This window comes from Esox lucius, chromosome 8 (assembly GCF_011004845.1).
Source record: "Esox lucius isolate fEsoLuc1 chromosome 8, fEsoLuc1.pri, whole genome shotgun sequence".
In the NCBI taxonomy this organism is placed as follows: domain Eukaryota; kingdom Metazoa; phylum Chordata; class Actinopteri; order Esociformes; family Esocidae; genus Esox; species Esox lucius.
This window is the reverse complement of record NC_047576.1, coordinates 13417143-13436785: the sequence shown is the minus strand read 5'-3', so window position 1 is coordinate 13436785 and position 19643 is coordinate 13417143. Positions and strand designations below refer to the sequence as shown.

At 48.0% G+C, this 19643-nt stretch overlaps 2 protein-coding genes across 6 annotated transcripts in view; one reads left to right on the top strand and one right to left on the bottom strand.

Moving 5' to 3' along the window:
- tle2b (TLE family member 2, transcriptional corepressor b) overlaps nt 1–2801 on the top strand; it is a 47786-nt gene extending 44985 nt beyond the window's left edge. For all 5 annotated transcript variants that reach the window (XM_034293736.1, XM_034293735.1, XM_029121546.2 and 2 more), the window contains one exon: nt 1022–2801. In XM_034293736.1, coding sequence (XP_034149627.1) covers nt 1022–1129 — 108 coding nt within the window. In that variant the 3' untranslated portion in view covers nt 1130–2801. The remainder of the gene's footprint in view (nt 1–1021) is intronic.
- Nucleotides 2802–4177: 1376 nt separating this feature from the next.
- tle2a (TLE family member 2, transcriptional corepressor a) overlaps nt 4178–19643 on the bottom strand; it is a 37813-nt gene continuing 22347 nt past the window's right edge. Inside the window, 20 exon segments of the mRNA XM_010871737.5 lie at nt 4178–4625; nt 4831–4907; nt 5036–5186; nt 5462–5609; nt 5788–6035; nt 6129–6206; nt 6208–6379; nt 6562–6641; nt 7623–7822; nt 8772–8901; nt 9508–9609; nt 9611–9673; nt 9807–9851; nt 10035–10133; nt 10283–10344; nt 10784–11012; nt 11821–11925; nt 12439–12501; nt 16800–16844; nt 18322–18385. Of these exon segments, the coding sequence (XP_010870039.1) occupies nt 4518–4625; nt 4831–4907; nt 5036–5186; nt 5462–5609; nt 5788–6035; nt 6129–6206; nt 6208–6379; nt 6562–6641; nt 7623–7822; nt 8772–8901; nt 9508–9609; nt 9611–9673; nt 9807–9851; nt 10035–10133; nt 10283–10344; nt 10784–11012; nt 11821–11925; nt 12439–12501; nt 16800–16844; nt 18322–18385 (2269 nt within the window). The 3' untranslated portion in view covers nt 4178–4517.

The window sequence follows — 19643 nt, the reverse complement described above, 5'->3', positions numbered from 1 at the left end:
GGATAGGTGAAGAAGAGAGGTTGAGTTAGGAGAAGGCATAGGGAAGCACCTGGGGCCAGGATCAGAGGTCTGACGCTGACAAACAGACCCTGCTGGAGATAAAGGATGGAGTGGGGATTGTTTATTCAGGTAATGTGTGGAGTCAGAAAGAGTTAGCCCTGTGTGTCTGTGACTAGTGATGCTGAGAGCACAGCCAAACCACTTTGTGTTAGGAACCTGGGGAGACACTTCACTCTGGCAGTCAGACAGGAAGAAGAAGACAGGCACCATTGTCAGTTAAGGGGCATTATTGTATTGCTTAGCAACCACTATTAACGAGATGATCAAATCCCATGTAATTACTTGCGCTTTCTTATTATCAGGTATACATCAGGCCACAAGAGATGATTGACAATACCCATTATTGGGTCTGAAGAGAGAGGTTTTTAGTGCTCTGTTTTGTTGTAGTAAATACATCTATGTGCTACAAGACACCGATGCATCTCTTGTATTAAGGGATGCTGAGCTATGAGCAAACCATGGAAGGCTGCGTTTCAGAACAGCACAGAAACACATTAGACGTGGTGCGAGTTGAGAGACGCTTTCCTGACTAGAGCAGGGATGTGTGGTGCCATGCGAAACCCTCAGGGAGATCTCCACCCATCACTGTCACTCAGCCACCACTCTTGAACAATTGTTGGAAGTGTGTTCCTTCCCAGACCGATCTGTCTCCTTGAGTAAACACACGTCCGTCTCTCACTTAACCTCCGTCTCATACTGTCTGCAACTGCTTAGTCCGTCTCTGTGTTTAAACTCGGTGCGCCGTGGTTAAGACGTGGCTAATTGGTCGGTGAGTCATTCGGCAGTGTTATTACACCTACTCATAATATCCAGGCTATGGCAGGCTCCTCTGATTTCTTCAATGACTCAATGTTTTTATTCTTTCCCCCCGGTCTCTCTCTCTCCTCTCTGTCCTTTCTCTCTCTCCTCTCTGTCCTTTCTCGCCTTTCTCTCCTCGCTCTCTCTCTCTCCTCTCTTTCAGTCCAAGGAGTCTTCGTCGGTCCTGAGTTGCGATGTGTCACCAGATGATAAGTACATAGTGACCGGTTCTGGAGACAAGAAGGCTACGGTGTATGAGGTGGTTTACTGAGAACATGAGAAGGGGGCAGGGTCATTCAGAGGGGCGGGTGGCTTGGTGGGTGGGTCGGACGGGGAACAACATTCATGCCCACAGCCAGGCAGGTGGGGGCAACCATGGTTCTTCTGTACAGTAGCAAAGCTCCCATGCTCCAGTTCCCAAAGACCCTCACTACTCCTCCTAATGTCAGCTAGATGTTTAATCCAGCACCCACCCCCAGTAGCCTGAGGAGGAGGCAAGAAATAAGGAAAGAGAAGTGAGGACGAGAGGAATATGCGGGGCGATAAGTACAGAGAAAGAAAGAAGTAGACTGCTCGAGATAACGAGAGAAGGAAGGAGAGAGATTGAGAGGAGGGGTAATTAGTACGGTTTCCTGATTAAGAGCTCAGCGGAAGGGAAACCCCAGAGGAGTGGGCCACTCTGGGAGCTGCAGCAAGGAGCACTGATACCAGACAATCGATTTCATTAGCCTGACAGTGGAACCCTTAATGAGGCCGACGCTGAACCGCAACTCCCCAGCCAGGGGTGTCAGGAGCTGGGTAGATCTAGCGCCTTGAGCCAGGCCATGTTGGAGCTCTGCCCCAGAGATGTAACCATAACACAGAGAGATAGATACACATACAAAGCCTTTCACCCAATTAAATATTCATAGCAGCGCTCCCCGTCTCACTCCCCTAATATCTATTTTATTTTCGTCTCACAAAGGCAGCATTTAATGAGGAGCAGAGTCAATCTAGGTCTCTGTGGGTCCCTGTGCCACAAACACTGAACAGGAGCAGTGCTGTACATCCTAATGCTCACCAATGGGTTGTTCTCCTGACGATGCTCCCTACTTAATGCTCTTTAACTCTTTGTATTATACTACATGCTCCAAAGGGTGGCAAATTAAGAAAAGATGATATCCATGTATACTGAAAAAAAAACTTGCTTAACTAGAACTTGCCTCACAGTTCCTAAATGTGTAGATTTTTTTATAGTCACGCTACAGCTGCTTTACATTATTTATTTTTAGTTTCAGTACTGGTTTCTTTGTTTTTAAGAGGAAGCTATGGTTGCCTGTGCCTGTGAATTGACCTTGGTTAGTAGGGGGCCAGGAGGGTTTGACTCCTCCCCCTAGCAGAAACACACAGTGGTGGGGCAGATTGATGTTTTTTTGTTTACTCTTTTATTTTTTTTTATTTTATTTTTATATCTGATGTGTCCTCCTTGGAGAACGGGCCCTTAAAATGGCCCTCCATTTTTGGGACAGCTTTTTCAGACAAATTCTTTTGGTTCCTGTTTCAAGCAGAAGTGATAACCGTGCTTCAGTATGTTCAGTCATTGGTGTGTGATGCTATTGGAGTGTTTCTGTTCAGTCTGTGGTTAGTGTACAGAAGCAGGTGTTGGGGACGGGAGACCATGAGATGTGTCCAGTATTTGATGCCTGCCTCCCCCTCCCAACTCACTGTCGTTAGCCATAGACCGTCTCCCTACGCTCACTGTCAGCAAAACCTTCATATCCCCTGCTTCTGCTTCCTCTGTTCCCACAGTTAATGACTTTTATATTTTAAACCTATCATTTAGTTACTTTTTAAAGCCAAGGAACTTAAAAAAAAAAAAAGCACTGTTTCCTTCCTGGCGCATTTCCCATGTGTTGTACAAGAAAGTGAAAAATAAATAAAGAAACTGTGTCCATCTTTTTCAAGTACCGTGTACATTTGTGTTTCCTCTAATATCATGTGGCTTTTATGTTGGAAGACAGGACAATACCAACCAGAACCATACAAAATAGTTTATTGGTCTCGTTACATCACCTAGATCTACTCTCACCCCCCCCCCCCCCCCCCCACCCCACCCTCTTTCACCTGCCCCAGTGGTCCATCCCCTGGCTCGTACCCACCAACTCCCCATCTTCTCTCGGAGACAACGTGGCACCAGCCAATCCTTCCCCTCCCGTAGATCGGTGTCTACGCCAGGACATGGTCGTCCTCTCAAATGACAGACCGTTATACGACGTGGCCCTGGAGGGTCTCCGTGACGTCTCCGTAGAAGTCAACACGTACACCCTTCGGACCGGTCAGATTTACACGGGCCACACAGTAGCTTTGAACACATTGCATTATCATCATTATTTGTACACGGGCAGGACTGCCCACTCCTGGCCCCACTCAGGGTGGTGGGTTTCTATATATAGAGTACACAGGGTGTGGGGGGAGGGGGGGACTGAGAGGACACTGGAGCGACAGGTCTCCTCTGGCCTGCTTTCAGTTGAGGACACAGTGAGACAATGACATTTATTACACCACCAGGAGAAAGACAGGCCTGTACCAAAGCGCTCACTCGTCTGTGTGGCTACAGACCTCTTCCCCACCTTCCCATCAGTCAGTCACATATGGTAGTTAATCATAGCCCCGCCCCTCATGGGAATACGCACTTAAAGAGACACTCGAAACTAAAACGGACATTCCATCGTACAAATAAATCATACAACTTGTTTTTCCAATAGTAGTAAATTCCTTTTCATCCTGGATCTGTGCAACTCCGACCACGAACAATGTACTTCCACTGCCTTTAGAGAGCTTTATTTACAGTTCATATAGCTATACCGGGTTCAAAGGTCACGATGCAGTAGTGAAAATATCTATGTGCCAGAACAAATACAATAGAAAACACTAATGACGTTGAGCTTTGATGGAGCCATTTTCCTGAAATTGCTGGAAACTGAACACAAATGTTGAATTCATATTCTGGAAGTTCTGTCATTTCACCATATACAATAATACAATCATATTGCTGCTGACCAACCGTGTTGATTCACTGGAATCACACAGCACAGCCGTCTGTCCGCGACGCCATCTACGAGACACCGGCCGGTGGAGCCAAGATTAGGGTGTTCAGAGAGACCGTGTTACGAGCACGAGAACCGGACCGAGCTACAGACAACTTTGGTCACCTATGGACACACAGTCAGGCACCACCCCTCTTGGCCTACATCCTCTCACCCCCCTCCGCCCCTTACCTCCATCGGCAACACACAACATGGTCCTACAGCTCATCAAGAATTCAGAGGCTAAAAAAATATTGGTTTTTTTCTTGTTGCAAATGTTTTGTTTACTACAGAGGTTTCATTTCGTTAAAAAAAGGAAACAAAAAAAAGAAAACAAAGAGGTCTTTGGAGGAATCCCACATTTTGTGTCGCTAGACTACCAGCTTTTTTTCAGAGCATTTAAAAAAAAAAAAAAAAAGAAAAAAGGTCAAAGTTCCAGAGATCTGACTTCGCCCTCATCTGCATCCTTTACAAACGTAAACAAAACAACAAAATACAACGTGTCTCTCGTCTCCACAACGTCCATCCCTCTCTTTACAGTCATTGGTGCACCATGGGAGCCTAACCCCCACTTCATCCAATCAGAGCTCTCCCTCAGTAGATTACTTCGTAGACAGTGGCCTTCTTGTCACCTGAGCCAGTCACAATGAACTGGTCGTCAGGGGAAATGTCACAGCTGAGCACCGAGGACGACTCCTTTGACTGGAGAAACAAAGAATGAAGTCAAGCCACACTCGCAGACAGAATCGCGCAACATTATTCACAGTGCAATGTCTTTAAAAAAATGTAATAAAAGATAAGTGTACAGTACATACTAAGCTGAAGACACAGTACACACAGGGCCTAAATAACAAGACAGCACATTTCTCTAAAGACAAAAATGTATCCTCATCTAGCAAGGACCTACCTGGAATATGCTGGATCCATAAGGTGTCCGCCATGCGTTCAGGAGGTTATCTTTGCCTGTGCTCACAAACCATTTACCTACAAACACAAACACGGTATGTCCAACAGGGATTGCTACTTAGTCACACAAAGGGAGAAAGATTATATAGGCTATTTCAGTTCAAACTAGTTCAACCCAGGAAAGCATTAAAAAGTGCGGTACGTACCACAGTAGGCAAACTTCAGTGAGAGAACACAGCTTTCATGGAGGTGCAGCTGGTACTTGTCTGGTTTAGAGACATGTAGCACTTCTACATTACTGCTCTCCATGCCTACTGCCAGCCACTCTCCTGTAGGACAGTAGCCCAGGGAGAAGATCTAGAGGCAAAGAATGAAGGAAGGTGAAAGAAACATTACACCATTGAACAGAACTCATCTCACAGAGATCATGATCAGCATCACGTCTTCCGACAATGAGGAGTAAAGTAACTGGTCTTAAAGAGTGGTACCATAGAGAACAGGACCATAGACAGTGGTACCAAAAACAGTGGTACCATAGACAGTGGTACCATAGTATAATATCACAGCTTCTCGAAGCAGCAGAAGAGCTGGTCTCAGCTAATCTCACATGGCTTCAGGTGTTCCATCTGTACCTGTGAGGTGAAGTCGTGTTGCTGCAGCTGTCTGCCCTCTCTCAGGTCCCAGCAGCGTACTGTGTTGTCCAGCCCCCCCGTCCACAGTTTGGTCCCATCGTTGGAGATGTCAATGCAGCTGGCCCCATCAGTGTGACCCTGGAACTGCCTGAGGGGAACAAAGATCATGGTAACATTAACAATCAGTCATTCAGACAGAGTCATACATGCCCCTCTCCTTCTTCTCCTTCTTCTTCTCCTCCTTCCTCCTTCCTCCTCCTCCTCCTCCTCCTCCTCCTCCTCCTCCTCCTCCTTCCTCCTACTCCTCTCCTCCCTCCTTCTCTTACCTGACCAGGGTCTGGTTGTGCAGGTCCCAGACTACAATGTTTCCGTCGCTGCAGCAGGAAAAGCAGACCTTGTTGTCGGGGGAGATGGCCAGAGCGTAGCAGGCCGGGGCAGATGACGTCAACTCCGCCTTGATGCGGGGAGTGGGTGTGGCCAAGTCCCAGATTGACAGCGTACTGGCTTCACCTCCAACGATGAGGGTCCGCCCATCGGGGAGGAGTTTGCAGGAGCGGATGTAGTTATCCCTGTTCTGATTGGTGAAAAGAGGGAACGCGTTTATTGGAGAGGACACGTGAAGTAAATCAAGCAGTATGAATCCCTGTTAAAGAGTGTGTCCACTCACCAGACAGTCCAGCTGGGCCATGGCACTCTTGCTCCCAGGCTGGCTGATGTCCCACACCTTGACACAGCCCTTCCCCCCCTGTGTACACGTGGCGTGTGGAGGTGCTGATGGTGACAGCACACACCACCTCTCCATGGTTCAGAGTGTGGATCTGACGGGCGTGCCGCGGGATCCCCGGGCCTAGCAGGGCGTCCGGAGGGAAAGGCACCGGCTGCATCTGTCCATCCGCGCTCACATGGAAAGAGTAGGCACTGGAGAGACAGAATGCAGAAGATAGCAGGACAGGTTTTTACTTCAACCAGGGCTTAGCGTTTACCACCATCAGTGAAAGCCTACAATAACAGGGCAGCGGTGGGAGAACACGAGGGTGCAGTGACACTATAAGAAAGTTGTGGTTGCAGAAGCAGAGAGGACCATAAAGAACTGTACTCACGGCTTCCCTGAAGCAGAGGACTGCATGCTGGCTGGTAATCCTGGGACTCTCATGTGGGGGTGAGGAGACTCGTAACCCACCTGGAGGACAGAGACAGAACCATGTTAGCACAGGCAGCTGAGCGTTAACAGCGTACACCAAACGTCAACGCTTCTGGTTTCCCACGGTGAATAATGACAGCATTCCATGTGGAGATGGAGCTACTTTGAGGACATGCAAATTTGAATTCAATTGAAGCCCAAGCAAGGTGGTTTTTATTTTACTATGACACTATCAAAGTTTTTTCTACTGAACTTCTTGATAACCCCTATTATGATTAAGGCCCTGCTTCATCACAGCAACTCCCAGTGGACTCGGGACTTCTGAAGCACCACCGACGTTCTTATCACATCCCTTACAGAACCAGGACATTTAGAGTGGAAGGAACGCGTTCTCTGGCCTTCTACCGCGTTCTCTAGCTCACCAGCACCCAAGCCACAACAAGGAGAGGCTAGAGCGAAGGCCAGCCTTTAGTCAAGTACTAAACCCTCAAACACAGACGGTGCTGACCAATCCGTGAGACACCAGAGCGAAGGCCAGCCTTTTTACTCGAGTACTAATCCCTCAAACACAGACGTGAGACACTACAGCGAAGGCCAGCCTTTAGTCGAGTACTAATCCCTCAAACACAGACGGTGCTGACCAACCCGGGAGACACTACAGCGAAGGCCAGCCTTTAGTCGAGTACTAATCCCTCAAACACAGACGGTGCTGACCAACCTGTGAGACACTACAGCGAAGGCCAGCCTTTAATCGAGTACTAATCCCTCAAACACAGAAGGTGCTGACCAACCCGTGAGACACTACAGCGAAGGCCAGCCTTTAGTTGAGTACTAATCCCTCAAACACAGACGGTGCTGACCAACCCGGGAGACACTACAGCGAAGGCCAGCCTTTAGTCGAGTACTAATCCCTCAAACACAGACGGTGCTGACCAACCCGGGAGACACATGGGGTAACCAGGCTTTCAACCATTGATGTATTCTCACCCCCTCCCTCTTGCCCTCCTCCCCGTCTCTTACCACCGGTGATCGCCCGTACGCGGCGGCGGCTGCAGCGGCCGCGGAGCCGTTCATCTGGGGGGAGACCAGGTGGAGCCCCGCCCCGTAGGCGGCTGCTGCCGCTGCCCCTGCCAGCTCCCCGTTCACCCCCGGAGGGGGCAGGCCAAAGGCCCCTGGGGGGTACGCACCCTGCACCGCCAGAGGATTCCTCAGACCCAGGGCTGATGGACAGGGGAGAGAGGGAGAGAGGGGGAAAGAGGGGATAAGATTCAACAGAGAGAATCAATAAAACAGCCGGAGACAAAGTGAATTACAAAACACTGTTCATAAGTCGAGGAGAAGTCCAGCAGACTTGGGGCTGATGTTTGAATACAGAGGTTCTCAGGAGAATCTACAGCTGAAATAGAGGTTTCCCTACTTTGTCATCCATTTTACATCAGGATGAATTGGTGGCATTTCCATCCAGTTTTATTTGTCGACAGTCTTCTATTTTCATTCCATTCTCTGTTGTGTGTATTAACTGTCTTGGGAAAGGCCATTATTAGCATTCCCATTAGCGTGTCTGATAGAGTTAACACAGTTTGCTAACATAGAAGAGTCTCTGTGTAAACAGGCAGCCTGGGAGGCATCTCAGATCCTCTCTGCACTGTTCTACATCAAACAGGATCAGATCGACACAGAGCTTCGGCCACAGTACAGATCAGCAGTAGACCACCAGCGCACCCTGCTGGCCAGATGGACACAATTCAGGATGGAGACAGAAGGAGCTGCCGGCCAGTTTGATGCATCACAACAGACTGAAACAGCGCAATTATGAAAACTGTTCACAGTCACAGTCCGTCACCTCTCTTAATCTCGCTGTTTAAAGGCTCCAGCTGAAAATCTGAACTACACAGCTCTCCCAGACATCAGCAGACGCATCAGTTAAACCAGATCAAGAGGCATCTAGAACGCTCAGCTGGATGAAAGGTGGATTCCCTTTGTGGTTAATGCACGGTCTGAAATACTTCCTGTAGATGGAAACTGTTTTGGCCACTTTAGAAAAGAATCCTCTGATGATCAACACTGGCATTTGAAACCATTTATGACTGAGACCTACTGGATTCTCCTTCAGCAATAAAGCGTTCATGTGACCTGTGACCTGCGGCGCGGCCTGTTGCTTGGTCTTACCCAGAGGGTCAACGCCAGGCTTGCCGGGGATGGTGCGGAACTGTGGGGGCCCACTGGGGCCGGGGGTGGAGGAGTCCTGGGAACTGTGGGGGGTGCCTGGCTTCATACCTGGGGTGCTGGACTTCTCCCTCTGTGACGGGGGGGGAACGAGAAAGAGTGTGTGAGAAGGAGCAGGTGACAGAAAGAGATGGAGAGGGGAGCGCGTGAGAGAAGAATGTGAGGAAAGAAGAAAGAGAAAAACAAGGGGGAGGGGTGAGGTTAACATTAAGTGTCCTTCCTCCTATTATTGACAGAGACATTAGATGTTAATGCTGTGGACTTGCAGACTCCCAACATGCAGAAAACATTTGGAATGGCTGCAGTATTTAACAGATGGCTGTTCTACAGTGCATCTAGGATGCGATCCATCTCTGCCGAAGACAGATCAAAGCACAGATATGCAGGAATTCAATAAGGCTCAGTCAGCCTACGGTTACATACGGTGATGTCCTGACACGGAGCGTGAAGCTGAATGGGGAAAAGCAGCACTGGAGACGAGTGTATGGGCTGTGCATGTTTCACCATACATTCAGCACATCTGACCCAGAGCTCAACTAACGAGCATCGTTTCAGAAGGCTTTCCCACTAAACGCATGAACAGGACTGGCTCAACAGTTTCTAAGACTTGACACTTGTATGTGAATGTATGTGTGTGCGTGCGTGCGCGCGCATGTGCATTCAGTCGGCGTGTACATACTGCTGGCTCCCGGTCCTTGCTGCGGGAGGGGGAGGCTTGGCTGCTGGAGGAGGCCAAGGAGGCGGGGCTGGCCTGAGGTGGGGCGTCTTTACGGGAGGGGGGGCAGCTTGTCCAGGCCGTTCTCTCTGGATGAGTAGGAGTGCACACTGCGGGGGGATGAGGGGTCCTGGGGGGGGGGCACACAAAGGGGTGGGTCAACCAGCCGTGGGTCTTGCGGAAGGCTTTGTCATCAATCTGAATCAGTCAATTTTCACTATGAATTAGGATATTAACTGAGGCGCAGAGATGGGCCAACTCACCTCATCCACCACCAAATTGTCATCACTCTTCTCCGCATCGCTGCCCTAAAATCAAAATGGGGGTTTAGTAAAAGATGTACGCCGAGACGTGCCACACAACATGTCCGTACTTTCCAAACTACGGGCATGATTGATTTCAATATTTTACATGCAAGTAATGTAGCAGACACTTATCTAGAGCAAGTGACCGTCTGTCGTGCTAGCGCGGCGCTAGTCTGTCATACTAACATAGTCTGTCATGAACTCCTTCTCTTCTGCTTTCCTCTTCTTCCCATTGCTGAGGTAGTCCGCTCCTGAACGGCCTTTATCCCCGTTGGACATGGAGCTCTAAAGAGAGTGATAATGAGGTGAGAGGAACTGTATAAATCATTTCAACTTCATAACCAGAGGTGTGAAATGTGACTCTGCATCGACAGGGGCTGAGTGTGCCAGAGAGGGCAATGTATTGAAGTATAACTAGACAGTATTCTACTCACCGGTCCAGCCTCGCGGTCTACGTCCATTATGGGCAGCATCGCCCCACGCCCCCGCAGCCAGCCAAAACAGAGTAAACACAACACAACATGACTATCACCATTCTCACCTACATAAAATGCAAATCTCCAGCAATGCTACTTAGAATATTGTCATCAAATTCAATAAATCCCTAGTCCAATCCAACTAGGGCCAACCAACAGCCCAGCCTAGACCAACCCTGGCCAAGCCTGGCCTAAACCAAACCCTGGCCAAGCCTAGACCAAACCCTGGCCAAGCCAAGCCTAGACCAAACCCTGGCCAAGCCTAGCCTAGACCAAACCCTGGCCAAGCCTAGCCTAGACCAAACCCTGGCCAAGCCTAGCCTAGACCAAACCCTGGCCAAGCCTAGCCTAGACCAAACCCTGGCCAAGCCTAGCCTAGACCAAACCCTGGCCAAGCCTAGCCTAGACCCTATACCTATGTTCTCTCCCTTCTCTCGTCATCCCTGGCCCCGCCCATACCTCTGTGGTGCTCGGCAGCGGCTGCAGCGGCGGCTGCCTCCAGGTGGGCCCTCTCGTGGCCCTCTTTGGCAGCCAGCTGGGCCCCCAGGGCCCCAGACAGAGCTAGCAGGCCGGATCCTCCACCCAGCGCCAGGCCAGGGTGAGGGAGACCCCCCGGGTGGGGTCCCATTTGCATGCCCTGCAGACCTTGGGCCACGTGCTGAGAGAGGTGCTGCGCCTGGAGCTGTTGCTGGAGGAAGAGAGAGGTAAAAGGACAAGGCCCAGTTGAGTGGGGAGTCTACTGGGTTGGAGATGGACTGGACAGGGCTTGACCGGAGAGGGGTGTGTCTCCAGTGCAAGGTGCCTAACAGTATCAAGGGAAGGAGACATGCCAGAAGACCGGCAAAAATAACATGTAGGACTTGCATGATTACTGGAATGGTATGAAGTTCAAGGCCAAGAAAATAATAATCTCTCAAATAAGGTTCAAATGTCTGGGGTTTTCTAACCCACTTAAGGTATGAAAGATAATTTCATTTTTCACACTAAGATATATTTTGAGGGGGTTGGGTCAGTTTTCTTAGGCTTATTTGTGATTTGAAACTTGAATCCTTGGTTTTGGTGAGGCCATTGAGTTGTCTCTTAACACGTCATCGTTCATTCCCCTTCTCCCTGTACATTTCCCAGCAGGCTCATCTCAGCCTATTCCAGTCAGAACCGCACTAAGTGACTAATTTGTCTGTGTGTGTGTGTGTGTGTGTGTGTATAAAATGCTGTTGTGGGGGAGGATACATCTTGGAAGTGGGACGCCCATTTACCTGCTACACAGAGCAGATCCTCACAGATGAGGCCCTAAAGCACCAGCCCCTTGTGTCACATCTGACCAGCCTGGGGTATCGGTGCAAACAGGACAATCTGGACTTTTATAGAATTTTAAATTATTTTGACTTTGTTTGTGGAATCAAATCAAGTATCAGAAGTATGTTCGGAGAAGGGGCTATCCACAAATAACACAACTAAAGAGTGAAAATAAAGACTATGAGGATGGAGGTACACACTGTGTGAGGTAGAGGGGGGAGTCCACGTACCCCTATCGACGCATTTAACTCCCCCATAGTCACCTGCTTGGCGCGTTCCATGGCCTGGACCACCTGCTGTTGGTGCTGTGGGACAAACCAAGGTAAAAGCAAGATGAGGGGAGAAGAAAATGTAAATAAATGTAATAAAACAATGCCACTTCATGACGTTGGTAGAGCATGGCGTTGTGGGTATGAAAATGTATAACAATATATGCCCTGCCTACCGTGAGTGGCTAAATGACTTCAATGTATTTAAACAGTGGTATGTAAATGTTCAGCAGGCCTGAGCGCTCAAGGAATAATAGTAGTACTGTGAAGTTCATGTCAGCGTGTGTGTTCCTGCTGCCTGTTGGCATGGCTGCCTGTTGGCATGGCTGCCTGTTTTACTTGGAGTTATTAGTTACTAGGAGCATGCGTCTGCACGCCTCGTGTGTGTGAATGTGTGTGTGTGTGGGTGGCTGTCAGAGAGAGATGTGTTAAGGATGTGTTAATATGCATGACTGTGTGTGTGCGTGCGCGTGTGTGTGTATATTTCTGGTGCGTGCATGTCTGTTTGATTTGCTGTGTGTGTGTGTCTGTGTGTGTGTGTGGTCTCACCTCCTGTGACAGGAAAGGGATGAGCTGGGCACAGATCACGTTCAGGCGCTTGGCGATCTCAGTCTGCAGAAAAACAGAGAGTGTGTGTGTGTATGTGAAAAACCTGTGTGCGTGCCCATCAAAGGAGCGCCCACACACACCTGAGAACCTGAGCAGGCCTGGCTCAAGGGCTAGTGTGTGGTAAATATTTGAGCTCCTCACATCTGGTCCATGCAAATCCAAAGACAGCCAGGGAGTCAGGCTGAAATATTCATGGCCAGCATCTGCTGTGGCCACCCAATCCAGGGTGTCTGTATGGCTACCTGCTGGGAGTCAGAGCCACTGGGCTATTCCATGAATGTCTGCCAGCCCTCCCTCCCTCCCTCTCTCCCATTAGTGAAGTAATCAAGCCTACATGGTCTGCCATGTGGTGTATCAGAACCACATTTTACACTCACACACACACACACACACACAAACATGCATGCATGCATGCATGCGGGCCTGTTAAGGCCAGTAATGATATGCATGCAAAGATCATGATGACAACATCATTATAACAGGTCCATTCATCTTACTGACAGCCAGCCTCTGATGTATCGTCTCTATCTCTCCTCTCACCCTGGCCGTACAGGCTCTCTCCCACAAACACGCACGCGCACACACGCACAGCCAGGCATACACACAGCCAGGCATACACACAGCCAGGCATACACACAGCCAGGCATACACACAGCCAGGCATACACACAGCCAGGCATACACACAGCCAGGCATACACACAGCCAGGCATACACATAGCCAGGCATACAGCAGTGTTAAATTTGTGAACTAAATATTCGTTAAACACCTATATTTTTAAATTGCAATCTAAATAGATCCAGGAAAAACAACTAAACAAACAATTTTGGTTGACTTTTGATTGACAAAAAACAAGACGAGGGCGAAATTATCTTTGTGACGAAGGTCTTTTATATAACTACCATAAATGTATTGGAGTATTTTGGAAAGGGTGCTTGTGTTTCTGTTTTGTCCAATCAAAAGCATGCATTGGCATCAGCAAAATTGTTTGCCTTTTTCATTCCAATGTTGCCATGCTATTATTCGAGGAAAATGTTATTCCAGAATTACCTCAGATTTTTCTCTAATTTGGCGGCAACGGATTGACTGGGTTCATTAAGTCTCTTCCACCAGTACAAATTACTTCAAATATCACGTACTGTAGACTCAAACAAGACGGAATGCAACATTTCCACTGGCTAACAGAGCATTTGCCACCACAAGTTGATAGAAAAATACTACTAACATCAAAACACACCTAAAAGCGTTTCATCCCAATATATACTTACAGGTAAAATCAGTGGTGTCACATGTTGCCTGAAAAAGTGGGTATATCCTAACTTGTCAACTATCTATTTTGAATTTTCGGTTTCCCTTGTTCTTACATTTCCAACTGATATTTCCATGCAGTTCAATAAAATGACTCAAACGATAACGCAAGTGCAGTACGCATTTCGTAATGGCTAATTACATTTTGGAAATATCATGTGTATCCATACTATGCTTTAAATGTTAATAAATAATAGTAGGCTATATCAACATTGTAAACTAATGTTTACATTGGGATATGTTCCATCAGCTTTATTTGATATTGTGTATAGTAGCCATAAACAGTGTCGGCCCTAGCCTTTTGGGGGACCTAAGCAAAATGTTATTTGGGGCCCCCCTCTCCCTTAGTGGTCCGATGCTCACTATCGGTTCAAGGCCCCCTAGAGGTCGAGGGCTCTAAGCGACTGCCTATGTCATAAACTACTTTGACGTGTATCAGTATGGAATTAAAGAGTATACAATAATACCTACTTAAAAAAGTGTATAGCACCAATACAAGATTAATAATGATGCTTGCTAGCATTGTGAGAGTTGTTCTATTCACACAATTTAGATATTTTATATTATAATGTTTTTGCATTAACTCTTGCCCTTTATCTGCTGCAGGTTAAAGTGTTCTTCCACCAATTTGAGAAAAGAATCATCCAATAAAGTTTATTCAGAAAAAATTGTCGGTAGAACAAGACAATGTATGTTTGTATACATGGCAGGCACACACAGCCGCGCGCACAGACTTTGCTACACTCACAGCGCACACGTGCACACATGCGCACACACAGCCGAGCTTGCGCACACAGACACACACACAGCCGCTCGCACGCAAACACACACACACACAGCCGCTCGTATGCACACAGACACACACAGCTGCGCACACAGACACACACACACAGCCGCGCACACACACAGCCGCGCACACACACAGCCGCGCACACACACAGCCGCGCACACGCGCGCACACACACACACCACAGCCGCGCACACTATTCTCTAACTGATTTATTGACGCTATGGTGAACTCCCCCCTCCTCCTCCTCACACTTCCTCCTTTCCCTCTGCTCATCTCACCCCCCTCATCCTCATCCCACTATTCTGCAGACAAGCAGTGCAGCCCCCCCACCCCCTCTCCACCTTTCAGCACTCTCCTCCATAAATCCATCAGCGCCCTCCCCAGGGAACACAATGATTTCTTGTTAGTGAACGCCAACTACTAAATGACATCTTCAGGAGAGACGGAGCCAGGGAGATTGGAGAAAAGGGCAGGGTAGAGGGAGGGATGGGGGAGGGCAAGAGACCGACAGAGAGAGAGAGAGAGAGACTAGTGAGAGCAAGGAAACAAGGATAAAGAGGAGGGGACAAAATGGGAGCGGGAAATGAAAAGAGGAGGTGGGGGGAATGAGGGGGGGGGGGGGCTCTTGTGCCGTTGAGGAAATGAGGCAGGATGCATGAGGAGGAGGAGGAGGAGGAGAAAGAGAGACAGAAGGAAGGAAGAGGAGGAGGGCAGGGTGATTCGTGTGGCTTGTCAAGAGCAGAGCGATTGAGATGGCGAAACGAAGGGAGAGAACAGACGCTCTGAAGGCAGTGACCTGATTTAAAGTGAAATTCAGCATGGACTGTATGTCTGCAGGAGAGACAGAAGCGCTGAGGAGGGGTAGGATGGAAAGAAGACAGAAACAGATAGGGGGGGTTATATAGAAATACATAAGGGGGAAATGCTGCATATGATTATTAAAACAAATACTAGGCTATATTGTGGGACTATTTGAAAATGATCTCTAAAATCATGGTGTGCCCGGAGAGCTCCATTTTCTGTCATTTGTCCATAGCACCAAATCTCAGCCAAAGGTCAATCCCATTTAGCAATATATTTCATAGGCATACCTTGTTTTGCTAGGTATTGCAACTATTTAAAACATGAATTTTGGATATAATAATAAAAACCAAGTAACCACCCCTTAACCGTAAGAACATTTAAAAAACAGTATTGCTATGACAGTGACATGTTGTTTTAAAGAGGACATGTCATCATTTTCCAAAGGCACCAAAACATGCCCTTTTCAAGTCCTTGCAGGTCCCTGGCAGGTAATATGTTTGTAAGTGTAAATTAACAAAAAGAGCAGATCCAGGTTTCAAACCACTCACCACTACAAATTCTTTTTTATTCTATTAATTTTTGTATGTGCCCTCAGCTCTGGGCTATGCCGACCTGGCATGAGAGCCCAGAGGTGGTGTGGTGTCAATCACTTTGTTTGGAGCAAGGATGGAATATCATTGGGAAACAGGAGTCATTTTAAAATCATCCATTTCTAATGAGACATATCTTTTGAAATTCAAGAGATTTCTTTCAAAATATCCCTTTTTTCCCAGATTACCACTCTCACGTCTCACATGTGGCAACAGATCGCCTACAGGAACAAAATAATTCAAATGGTAATTGTTCTATTTAAATAAATGGTAAACAACTGGTAATTGTTCTATTTAAATAGTGGTGTTGTAACGATACTCAAGACATTCAAAAAGGCATCCAAATGATTATTTTAACAGTAGCATATACGAAAGACTGACTACACTGTTATAATGTTTGCATCAAAATGACGGGGGGTGTCTTACCAGGCCTTTCCCCTGTGAAACCCCTTTTCAAATATAAGGAACAGAAAATAGCCCATCTCTGGGGATGGAGGGAATTGAGGAGGGGTAATGGACAGCATTTATGAGGGAAGAAAATATGATGCCTCGGCTCTTTTGGGATGGAAGGACATCTCTGGTCAGTCTAGAAATCTGAACTCTGACAGCAGGTCCTATGAATGCATCAGCAGTAGCACAAAGAGCCATGGGTTTCTTCAGGGGCGGATTAGCATTTTGAGCTGGAGGCTAGTTTCTCTAGATTCTCAAAGCAGCACAGCAGACATCCAGTACATTAGTCTCCTAGACCCAGGCTGACTAGAGGGAAGACGGGAGGGACAGGAAGGAAATGAACCCTGGAGTTGGACTCACCTGTTTGTGCATTTCAATGTTAAGGCCGTAGGACATCTCATAGTACTGTAAAAAGGCATACAAAAGTTGATGGTTAAACATTTCCATCTGTACACCTATGAAAAGAAACACATTCCGAGGCTGAATTTCTTTGTGGGGGGGGGGGGGGGGGGTTTGTATGTGCCCTCAGCTCCGGGCTATGCCGACCTGGCATGTGACCCAAGAGATGGTGTGGTGTCAATCACTTGGTTCAGAGCAAGGATGGAAAATCATCATTGGGCAACAGCAGTCATTTTAATATCATCCGTTTCTAATGTGGCATTGTGACATTTTCAGCAGGGCTGGTTAAGGGATATTTCAGCTATGTGGAAGAAATAAAGCAGTAGCAGACAGAGCTTTTCTGATAGTGCAGAGCAGAGAGTCCTTGCCCTTATGTTCCATAGAAGTCTGTTGTGTGTGTGTGTTTGTTTGTGTGTGCGCGCATGTGTGTCAATAAAATAGCCCTTCCTGACAGCTGGCTTTTCCAATACTGTGCCAAGATTCAGAGCTGTTGCTAGGCGATTTGCAGACTCCAAAATTCTGAGCCCCGAAAAAGGAGAAATGGATGGAGATGTGTGCCAAGTACTGGGGCTATGCCAGACTGCCACATAGGTCCTTTTGCAACAGTGGGCACTGGGCAACATTCAGTCAGCTGTGGTTAGGGACCTCTCTGATCACCGCTTGCCCTAAGGGAATGTGGAGGATTACCCATGACTGGGCTGAAGACAACACATACACCACACACACACACAAAACCCTCACCTATTACCTTGTAAGTAAGTTGGGTATATAGGTGTGTGTGTGTGTGTGTGTTGGTGCATGCATTTATGCACATGCAGTGTCTGTGTGGTCCAGGTGTTTTCCAGAGTGTGTGAGGTTGAATTCCTGGCCAGAGACTAGTATTAGTGCTGTGAGACTGGTATTAGAGACTGGTATTAGTGCTGTGAGACTGGTATTGGAGACTGGTATTAGTGCTGTGAGACTGGTATTGGAGAGACTGGTATTGGAGAGACTGGTATTGGAGAGACTGGTATTGGAGTGACTGGTATTAGTGCTGTGCTGTAGGACAGACAGTCCAACCGACATCTTACAAAACACAACAGATTTACACTCCTCTCCTGCAAAAATGAATCATCAGCGTTGTGTTTGTTAGAACCCCCCACGGCTGTGGATTTTTAATGTGTGTGTTGAGTGTTTGTGTGCATGCGTGGGTGTGTATGTGTATAATCTAAGTCTGTGTACATGTGGAGACCCAAAGTCAACACAAAGATAGTAAAACCTCAAGAAATTGGTCCTCAAGGACTATTTAGCGGGTACCCATTAGGGAAGATGTAATTTCTGGCTTAGTGAATAACTTTAGGGTTTAGGGAAACATTTTTGGTCAAAATTTTAGAGTTGGGGTTACTTTTGGGGTTAGGGAATAGGGAACGTAATTCTGGGTTAGGTTTCATGTCCCCACAAGGATAGTAAAACAAATGTGTGTGTCTGTGTGTGGCAGTCTCACCATAACGTAGTGTCTCTGGATCTCAGTCTTCTCCGTGGCCAGTTTCTCACACTCCATCTTCAGGCTGCAGGGAAAGAGGTATGCATTTAGGTTTCAGATTACACAGCAGACTGGACTGTGGGAGCGACACCAGACCGTATTCTGCTGTTGTTTCGGATCATGGACATCCTTCTTAAATGTCTCAGATTCATACAACTCCATCAAGGACTTGTTGGCCCAGTCCTACAAAAGGGACATATGTATTGAGAAACACATATGTTTGAAACAGTTCAGCGCTCATTGACCAGACTGAACCAGACCAGACGTTTCTCCAAGGGTCATGGAACGGCAGGACACAAGGCCGTCTCCCCTACCTCACATCCTTCCTTCCGCTCAGTGCCCAACATTTTCCCCTTGGGCCTGTCCCCTCCTCCGCTTTTCTCCATCCGTCCCTGGCCCACAATGGGACCCCGGAGCCACTTAGCCCTCTTTAAGAAGCCAGACCCTCTCATGTCCACCCACCCACCCACGCACACACACCTCCCCTGCCCCACCCCCTCTCCGTAGCTGTATTTCAACCCGGAGGGCACGTTGCGGACTTGTTTGCGTGCGGCAGATTTATGCGGGGGAGAGCAGCGTGGGCCTGGGAAATTAGAATATGATTAATACTGAAACATTACCAGGCTGCAACAGGTAATAACAGCACATCCGCTCCCCTTCAGCAGGCCCGCACTGCTGTCCATAATTGACTCATTTATCACCGTCGGGGAGGGGGTGTGGTGGGGGCAGCAGGATGGGGGGTGGGGGGGGGGGGTGGGGGGGGGGGGTTTGGGGTTGGAGGGAGAGGGCAGAGCTCAGGGGATTACATTTATTCCCCTGATAGATTTTATGACAGTGGAATTGCCTCCCTGCAGAAGAAGTCATCCGTGGCAGGATTTCTGAGAAGTGACGGTTCTATCCGAATCTGTTCACCTAGACCTGGGTTGGCCGCATCACAGGGTGACTTTTCTCACATTGTGTGGCGAGGAACAACGGACAATACATACAAACGCCCACTCTTAGATTAGGGCAACTACCCTTCTCAGAACGGAGTGATTATATAATCTTTTCAGAATGCTTAATGGATCTCTAGCATGTGATGAATCTATAGGAAACAGTTGAGCTGAGTGTTGTGTAGAGGATTGGAGAGCCCTTACTGCATCTCCAGAGGACTCTGCTGAGGGTGTGAGGAGGGCAGATCAGACAAGGGGCACTGAGTGGGGGCAGGAGAGATGGCTACTCCGACAGCCAGGTTATGGGGAATTCAGAAGACTTGTTCGGTATTCAGTTCAGACTCATATGAG